The sequence below is a fragment of the Leucopleurus acutus genome (assembly GCF_964270905.1).
Source record: "Leucopleurus acutus genome assembly, chromosome: 7".
Lineage (NCBI taxonomy): Eukaryota > Metazoa > Chordata > Mammalia > Artiodactyla > Delphinidae > Leucopleurus > Leucopleurus acutus.
The window spans coordinates 34210448-34220479 of NC_139150.1; the positions used below are offsets into that span (position 1 = coordinate 34210448).

At 46.9% G+C, this 10032-nt stretch overlaps 1 protein-coding gene across 2 annotated transcripts in view; it reads right to left on the bottom strand.

Annotated features, from left to right (window-relative positions):
- Positions 1 to 9156, bottom strand: part of TMOD1 (tropomodulin 1) — a gene marked incomplete at its 5' end in the record, with an annotated part of 58254 nt that extends 49098 nt beyond the window's left edge. Inside the window, one exon of one of the 2 annotated variants that reach the window (XM_082843375.1) lies at positions 9013 to 9156. In XM_082843375.1, coding sequence (XP_082699501.1) covers positions 9013 to 9156 — 144 coding nt within the window. The remainder of the gene's footprint in view (positions 1 to 9012) is intronic. The other variant, XM_082843376.1, reaches the window with a different exon arrangement.
- Positions 9157 to 10032: the final 876 nt, after the last annotated feature.

Here is a 10032-nt window from a genome sequence, read left to right on the forward strand (position 1 = left end):
GGGTTCTCATCCCAGGGCTTTGAGGCCACAAACAGGGCACTGGTGCTCTCTGACTTTGAATTCCCTTTCTGTAAAATGGTCAAGATCTCCTTTAGCTTGAAACCTCAGAATAAAGCCTTGAACTCTATATTAGAAACAGATTATGACAATCAGTTTTATCACCATAGGGCATAATTGTTCACTTTAATTCAACTGAACAGGCACTGAATTATGGGGAGACTCTGTCAGGGCAGCTGCATCTGGTTGTGCAAGTTGTGCATTGGCACAACTCCAAGGGCATTATATGTTCTCTGGTTTATGTGAACAGTGGTTGCTGGAGTTGTGCAGTGCAAAACTTGCACAACTGTACCTGGCTGCCCTATACCTGTGGTGCTACAATGTGGCTCTAAATTGCAAGAACCCTAGATTCTAGTGGGCAAATCATATATTCAGGTTCAACAAACATTTATTAAAAACCTATTATGTGCCAGGCACTGGGCTAGGTACTTTTCATCTATCTATCTATCTATCTATCTATCTAAAAATCTGTCATGTGAACAGAGTCAGAATTGGAAACTGGGAGACCTATAGTCCAATCAAATGCCAAAACTTGGTTTTGTCTGTATATTTGAATGAGCTGCCAACATTTTAAAATAGGAAACTGGTACATAAAAATTCAGATTTCCAGGCTTTCTCTTTTTTAAAATTTTTTAAAATAAATTATTTTATTTATTTATTTTTGGCTGCATTGGGTCTTCGTTGCTGTGCATGGGCTTCCTCTAGTTGCGGTGAGCGGGGGCTACTCTTTGCTGCAGTGTGCGGGCTTCTCATTGCGGTGGCTTCTCTTGTTGCAGAATACAGGCTCTAGGCGCACGGGCTTCAGTAGTTGTGGTACGAGGCTCAGTAGTTGTGGCTCGCGGGCTCTAGAGCGCAGGCTCAATAGTTGTGGCACACGGGCTTAGTTGCTCTGCGGCACGTGGGATCTTCCTGGGCCAGGGTTCAAACCCAAGACCCCTGAGTTGGCAGGTGGATTCTCAACCACTGTGCCACCAGGGAAGCCCTCCAGCCTCTCTTGAAAAATTAGATGACGTGGCAATATTGGGCAACAATTGGTGGAGTGGAACAGCAAGTGCCCTTTAGTCAAACACAAACTCTCCCATTTGCCTCAGTCCCCACCACTCCCTCCTGTCTCTGACACAGAGGCCAAGAAACAGTTAACATTTATCACTGGCTCTGTTGTTGCTTTTCTTCTTGGAAGGTAAAGTGGTAAGTGAAAAATTTCTTTCTTATGTCCACATCTCTTTCAAGAGTGGAAAAGTAAAAGATGACCCAAGATGGCCACGTGCCTCACGAAAATTGGTCCATCCTCCTCCCTTCGTTATATTACCTATCTGATGTTGTGGGTGCTGGTTTGCTGCCTCTCAGGTAGAAGGTGTGGCAGTGGGAGAGATGGGGAAGAAACTGGGGGGCGAGTGGGAAGAGAGGGTTAAAACTTTATCTATGGTAATTTTTTTTTTTCTTTTTAAGGGTGATCTGAATCAAGTAAGGCAACATTTTTACATTTGTTAAGTTTGGATATTGGAAACATAGGTGTATTCTGTACTCTATTATATGTTTAATGTATTTCCTATTAAAAATGTCAAAGTCAAAAAGCTGCTGTGCTGGGGGCTTGGAGGGGGAGGGTCAGGAAGGCTTCCCAAGGGAGGGGTGGGGAGGTTGGGCCTTGAGAAATGGGAGGATTCTGACTTGAGAATGAAGGGCTCCAGATCCAAGAGGTCCCCCAGCAGCAGAGGCAGGGAGGAGACGATGGCAGGGCAGGGAGGAGGGCATTCTGGGGAGGCTGGAGGCCGGTCTTGGGGAAGGCAATGGGGTGGAGAGGTGGTCACGGGGCCAGAAGACAGATGGTGGGATGGGGACACACTGACACCTGGCCTCACTCGCCCTCACTCCACCAGGCCCATCCTTGGCTCTGTGCACGGCCGGCAGTGTTTCTAAGGATGTGTGCCTATTTTTAGAGCAGAGATTTATTTCTTTCCATTTCAACTGTTTACTTCTGTCCTGGGCTTGTGAATCTGCTGGTTTGTGCTACAAGGGAGAACCACAGGCCTGTGGACCAAACGTGGCTGCTTCCTGCACAGCCAAGAGCATCCTCTGGTTTATAGGATAACATTTGGGCCATGAATATGGAGGATTTTACGATTTTGTAGAGTCAGGTGGGAAGCCATGCAGTGTGACAGGAAGACCCAGGACTTTGTCCTGGTGCTGTGGCTTACTTGCTGTGTGACCTTGAACAAGTCCCTTCCCTTCTCTGGGTTTCAGGGGTTTTTTTGTTGTTGTTGTATTGATTTTTCATCACTAAAGTGGGGATAGTACTGCTTACCTCAAAGGGTTGGTATGAGGATTTGATGAAATACATAAAGCACTGGGTGAATGACATGTGTGTAGGAGGGACTCTGTAAATCAGGGATTCTTTATCTGTGCCGTGTTTGTATATACAGGGATAGGGGTGGGGCTCAGATCATGTCTAAGTGTTCCTCTAACTCTGAGATTCTACAGTCCTAGGTTTTCTCCTCCATCATTTCTCCCTGCAGTTCATGGTCCCTTGGTCTCAGAACTTTGACACATTTTGGGCTGAGGGAGACAGGTCTACCTGAATGCAGCCTATCACCTACCAGCTATGTGATTGTGGGCGTCCATTTCCTTTTCTTAAAATGATTTCAACCCCAACCTATGAGGATCAGTCTCATAGGATCCTCGTGGAGGTTTTTTGAGATGATGCCCATAAAACAGCCTAGCACCTGGCATGTCAGACGACCTCAACAGAGAAATAACTGTAGTTTTAAAATTATTATTATTATTATTTCAGGCCTTGCAGGGGCCTGTTGTTTTCCATTGTTGTTTCTATAGTTGTAATGTGTCACAGACTCCCAATAGCAGACTTCAAAATCAACTTGTAAAACCCAATTTCTTTGTAAGTTTGGGGTTATCTCTACCATCTTCTCTTGTGTAAATATTTTGACCCTTTTACTGAGACACTAAAAAATATTACTCCTTTTCCTCAAAGCCTCATTAACAAGTAACATTTATAGTGAAATTCTTTGTGCTGGTGGTTTCTTTCTTTTTTTAAGATTTATATTTATGGTGAAAATAACATAACAACTCCAAGAGAAACTGAATTAGAAAAAAGTAATTTGCTGGTAATTCCCCAGCTTTGTTCTCCAAGTTGCCTTCCAGGTCCTCCCACACACACTCACAGGAGGTGGTAGTTAAGAGCACAGGCTACTGGGTCTGACTCTCTGGGCTGGAATCCCAGCTCCTGGGCAGGCTACTTCATCCCTCTAAGCCTCAGTTTCCCCATCTTTAAAATGGAGCTGATAACCAAAGCTCTCAGAGGACTAAAGAAGGTAATCCATGCAGGGCTTTGTCCCAGTAAATGTCAACTATCTGTTGATGCTCTAAGAGCTCACACACTGTACCCTGCCCAAGTCACAGTGGGACTTGTCATTCTCAAACATCGCTGTACGTTGACCGTTTTCCCTGTTGCCTGGTACAAAGGCAATCTGAACCGAGGAGCTGGCTCAGCTTCAGAGCAGCATGCACTTAACTCCAGAGAGACGAGAAAGGGCAGATCCCCTTGGGGAATCAGTCAACAGCAGATACTTTTAGCACATGGAGCATTCCTCTCCCGTGGGAGTCCAAGTGCAACAATCTCATGATAAGCTTGAGTTTTTCCAGGACGCAGACTAAGAGAGAGAAAGTTTTGGGGACTTTTTTTTTTACTGTGCCCAAGTTTGGAATCCTCTGCTGCAAACAAAGCAGCTTTCCAACTCTGTGTACTCTACTGTGTCACATGACACTGGGGCTTAACAACTGCATCACTGAAAACATAGCCTCCTGAAACATTACCTGTTAGCTGAATTCAGGTCATAAGGTTGCCAGGAACTGCTCATAAAATCAGAGACAGTTAGAGCTGGAGGGGGTGTCAGAGGGCATCTAGGCCCACTGTGTCCATTTTGCAGATAGGGAAACTGAGATCCAAAGAGGGAAAAGCACTTGCCAAAGTTGGGGGCAGAGCCAAGATTGAATAAGGACCTCTGCATCTCAGACTGTTTCTAGGAAGAAAAGGGGATAATTTTTCACACACCACCTTCCCCAACTACAAAACCAGAGCACATCCGTGGCTCAAACTATCTTCCTGAAGACTCCAGTGAAGCCTTATAGCGGTGTGACCAAGACGTGAACTTTTAGAGCCATGTCATGGCTCTGCCACTGCCTCATTTCAGTTTCCTGGACAAGTTACTTCACCTCTCAGTTTTCTCATCCGTAAAATGGGCAGGATAACAGTGCCTGCACCATAGGATTAGGATGACGGTTGAATGAATTAATATTTTCAAAGTGCCTAGAACAGCGTCTGCACATAAAAAGTGCCGTATAAGCACTTGTTAAACCAGAATGAAAACAGGAGGAGTACAGGGTATAAGAGAGAGGGCAGCGGGCCCGGGCTGGCTCTGCTCGGGCCTGTGACCACAGCAAGTTCCTTCCCCTCTCTGGGCTCAGTTTCTGCTCTGTAAGTTGGATGGCTGGACACCTGCCGGTCTCTGCATCCCCTCCCGGCCAGGGGCTCGGAGGCCCCTCCTGGTCTGCATACCTTTGACCTCTCCCTGTGCTGTGATTTCAGAACATGGGCTGAGGGCAGGTGAAACTCGAGCTGGAATGTTTGTGCTCTCAGAAAGAATGGAGCCCCACTAGATCTTTTCAAAACTCCCATCCTGACTTGCAAATCAGGTAACAGAGACATCTCAGTGAAGGGCTAATTGTTAGATGGGGACAAAAACCCCGCTGGTCTCCGTTATCTCCTATCCTTGCTCTGATTTCTCTTCTCTTTTTCTTGAACTTAGAGAGAAAGGGGGCTTTGAAAATGTCCATTTGAAGCCACAATGCTACGAGGATCACAGGTCTCGGATTGCCCAACCCTACTCTGAAATTCAAGTGCACTTGTACCTTCCTCCTGCCAGAGGGGGAGGTGCCACACTTTGGAGCCTGTGTGAAATCTGAGTCTCCATGCCCTGGTCCTGTGACGCTGAGCAAGTCAGTCAGCTCTCTGCACCTCACCGGCTTCTCCAGCCCTCCAGTGTTCACACGCATACCTTCCTGTTAATCACCGGTGAGAAGGGCTCAGGGCAGCTGGCTGTGTGACGTGTGCTCAGGGCAGCTGGTACAGAGGCCCTGGGAATCTGCTGCTAGGGCCAGACACCCTGATATTAGGGGTGAGGCCATTTGCCAGTTTAGAAGTGAAATGGAGCTCCTAGCTGGGGCTCCAGCAGTCCTTAGGGGCTCCACTCCCGGCTCTGAGAGGGCTCCTCATCTGCCCCCTTCCCACTCCCAGGTCTGTTGCCTGGCTCTGACCCTTGTCATCACCTACCCAATTTGTAGCCACAGCCTAATCTAAACTCACCCCCATCCAGGGGCTCAGGGCAACTCCAACAGCCCCAAGGCCAGAGGCAGCAGGCTCTGGGGGCTCCTGGGAGTCTGTGCTTCACCCTGAAAACAGCAAAGATTCTGCAAGATGGCAGAAGGGTTGTGGAGAGGGGCAGGGGCCCTTCCTTATCTGCAGGAAAGATCTCTGTCACTACCATGGGAGCCCTTCCACCTCTCACCCATCTCCCCAGCCTCTCCTCCAGTCCATCTGTCCTTAGTCAGCAAGTCCACTGACTCTCTGCCTTCGGGACTCCCTGGGCCTGCTGAGAAAAGTCCAAACTCTTTCGTCTTCCTTGCACCCCTCTGCCCCCATATCTAGCCCAACCCCCCTTCCAGGCTCAGCGAGCCCTCCACAGAAACCACGCCTAAACTCCCCATCCCCAATTACTTGCTGTACATGAACCTTTGCTTGTGACCTTCACTCAGCATAGAATTCTTTGTTTTTATTCTTGACTTTGAAAAATCCAGGACCCAGTCCCAGTATCACCTATTCTGTGAAGCCTCCCACCAAAAAGAATTAATCCTCTCCCTGAGTGCTCCCACTTAGGACACGGTTTATTATGCCCGCTCCCCACTGGATGGAGGGCCTGAAGGGCAGAATCCCCGCTAGGCTCCCCTGCTGGTGGCCGCACAGGGGTCGGCGCATGGCAGGTAACTGAGTCATGTTTACTGAATTGACTAGAAGTAGCTTCATCCTCCTTCAGTTCTCACTTTTTAAAACTATCTGCTCTTGCAATTCTAGACAACGGTGATCTAGGATAGAATCAGAACAGAATAACTTTATAGCACTAAAGCTGGAAGCTTGATTGTTTCTTCCCTACGTCACTCGTTTTTATGGAAACCCAGGCTAATGGAAAGCGATGGTGCAGGGGAAGGAGGAACCCAAGACTCTCCCACCAACGCTGTCTTCTAATCAACCCCAGCAGCCTCACCTCAGGGACCGTCTCCTCCTGGCGGGGTCGGGGGTGGGGGCAGCAGGGGTCGTGAATAGCAAGATGAGAGCACATTGCTGGAGGGGCTTGTCACTCTGTGTGGCCTAGGGCCCAGCACCCCTAAACAAGGATTCTGGGTTATCTAGAAAGAAGACATTTAATCAAACCCAGAGATAAGACCAGGTTATAAGCTCATGGAAGCTTAGCTTTGAATGGGACCAAGCAACTCCATTATTTCATGGATGGGGACACTGAAGCTTAGGGATGGACAGCAACTGGCGCAAGGTCACATGAATGTAAGAGACAGGGCCAGGGTTGCACCTGGGACACGTAACCTCTAGTCCTGCGTATTCCCTGCTAACCTACACTCCCTCTACACTAGCTGCAACTACTTAAGGGTTAGTGAAATGGTAGCGTTTTCTTGTATGGATTACTGTTAAACTAGGGTTGAGCAGTGACAGGTTTTTTTTAAAAAGGCATGAAATATCCCATTTTTAATTTAAAAATATATCAAATGGGAAATTCACTTAATTCAGTAACATTCATTCTCTCCCTTCTCTGAGCTGGGCATTAGCCGGGGTACCTGAAATAGCCACCTCCCTCAGCTCTGCTGACAGCTCCATGGTGACCGGCCAAACCACAGACATGACCAGGGAGCCTCCTGCCTTGTGATGCCATAACCTCACTGCAGAGGCAAATTCTGAGTATTAACCACACTTATATGTGCTACCTGACACGTATTCCCCACCATCCTGTGGCAGCTGGCTTGACAGAACGGTGGACTTGGCTTTTGCTGACTCAGTTGCAGTACAGATAGGTGGTAATACCCTGCAGGACTGGGGCAAGGGTCTCTAGGAGGCTGTACATACTCTGAATCAGAGTCCAATATATGGAGCTTCTCCTCCCACGGCCAGGATTCACGGGCCCAGAAAACGGGAGTAGCACCCCTCACTATTACCAGTGGTACCCCTAGTGACCCACTGGCAAAAGTTGTGCATCCTGTTCTTGTGACCTGATGCTCTGCTGGCCTCAAGGTCTTAGTTAGTTCCAAAGGGAGGAATGCTTCCGCTAGGAGACACAGCAGTGATTCCATTGGATTGGAGGTTAAGACTGCCGCTTTGGGCTCCTTATGCCTCTGAATGAATAGGCAGAGAGGGAGTTTCTGTACCGGCTGGGGTGATTGGTCCTGGTTACCAAGGGTAAATCAGACTGCTGCTCCACAAGGAAGGTAACGAAGAGTATGTCTGTAATACAGGAGATTCCTTAGGGCTTTCTTAGTATTGCCAGGACCTGCGATTAGAGTCAATGGAAAACTATAACAACTCAATCCAGGCAGGACTACTAATGGTCCAGGCCCTTCAGAACTAGGTTCACTCCGCCAGGCAAAGAACCACACCCAGCTGAGGCTATGGTTGCTGAAGGTGAGGGAAGTACAGAATGGACACCAGCTATGACCACGTGACCAGTTAGAGAAACGAGGACAGTGTGGTCAGGAGTACTTCCTCTGTATTTTTTTATGAACATGTTTGTGTATGTGTGAGTCTATGTATGTGTATTAAGTAAATATCTTTGTTTTCTTCCCTCTCTTATTCTCTTAACATGAAACACAAGATGTATTGGTTTTATATGGTGGTATCTAAGTATTGTTAATTTTACATCATAGTATTAAACTATGGGAGATCAAGGAGAAAAGTAAACATTACTCAAGGACTTTACCTCTTCTTCTGGCAGGTTATACACAGGATAGTTGTATCATGTTAGGCAGAATTATGACCTTGTTATTGTCTTTATTTGGAGATAAGTATGGTTTAAGGAGATGTGTATGGGTGCCAAGTTGACTAGGAGTGGACTTGTGATGGTTAATTTTATGTCTCAACTTGACAGGGCCATGGGGTGCCCAGATGTTTAGACAATTATTCTGGGTATGTCTGTAAGGGGGTTTCTAGATGAGATTAACATTTGAATTGGTAGACTGAGTAAAGCAGATTGTCCTCCCTAATGTGGGTGGGCCCCACCCAATCAGTTGAAGGTCTGAATACATGTAGAACAAAAAAGCTGATCCTCCTACCAGCAAAGGGGGAATTTCCTTCTGCCTGATTACTTTGAGCTGGGTAAGTGCTTTTGTGTTTTGTTTTTTTTCTTGCCTTTGGAATTGAACTGAAAGCACTGGCTCTTCCTGGGTCTTGAGCCTGCCAGTTATTCGACTGAAACCATACCATCAGCTTTCCTGGTTCCCAGGCCTTTGAACTCAGGCTAGAACTACACTCCCAGCTGTCCTGGGTCTCCAGCTTGCCAACTGCAGATCTTGGAACTTGTCAACCTCAATAATCATGTGAGCCAATTACTTATAATAAATTTCTTTATACATATATATATATATATATATATATATGTATATATATATAAAATCTCCTACCTCCTAATGGTTCTGTTTCTCTAGAGAACCCTGACTAATATAACACACACTCACACACGCACCTGCAAAGGCAATGTTACTCCAATGTTATTGTCATAGTGGGAAAGGGGAAGTGGTACTTTAGGAAGTCGGCCTACCCCTCCCCTAGGTGGTAATGGCTGCTGTCCTTGCAACTGTGACAACGTGTCCCCTTTAGTGCCTACTCACATCAGGGTCCAGCTCATCCAGCTCATTTTCCAGGGTCCTCAGCTCTTCTTCTGTAAGGGCTCCAAGGATTTCATCTTCATCCAGGTCACGGTATTTCTCTAGTTCTCGTCTGTACGACATCGTAGAAGAACTTTCTGTTCCCATCTATGACCTACCAGAAAGAGAAAAATCTTAGAAAGACCCTTCTTGGATTTGCTCTCAGAGCAAATAGATGCTTATCACTCACATGGAGCCCTGGGCATGTTTTATGAATTGTCAGGATAATAATTACTATACTGGAATCCTGTATTAAGTTGGACTAATCTCATAAACCTTGCAAGGGAAAAGTCCTGAGGGCTTGCAATTTAACGACTTGTAATTGTTGTAATTGGCATGGCCATTAGTTACAAGTAGTAGGTGATTATAAATGGCTTACCAGTGCCTGAAAACTATTTTATTCTTCAAATAGTTCTAAAATTTTCTGTACAACCCTCTACCCTTCACCCCACACCCAGATGGAAAACATGAACACTGGAAATTCTGCCAAGGCTGATCTTAAAAGCAGGGGAAGTGTCAGTGGTTAATTAAGCACCTGCTGCATGCAGGCCCTTCCCCTACAACATCTCATTCAATCCTCACAAGAAGCAGCTGACGGTAATAGCTAACTTTTACTACCATAGGCCAAGCTGTGCGTTAAGTAATTCCCAAGGACATTCTAATTTAACCTCTGAGGTAGACATTTATCCCCATCTTGCAGATGAGGACGCTGAGCTTAGAGAGGCTGAGTGACTCACACGAATCACACGACCAAGAGGGGACAGGACCACCATTTGAACCCCAGTCTGCTGGCTTTCCAAGCCCACGTGGCTCTAGCCATTGTATCAGGCACCTTTTCATAGAGTCACCTAACTTCATGGCCAGAAGGAGATTGCCTGGTCCAGACCTCTCACTTCACCCCCCAGGGAGCTGGCCCAGAGGGAGGAAGTGATTGATCGAGGGGGTGGGAGTCCAGGTCTGCCACTTCCCAGCTGCTCTCCTTGC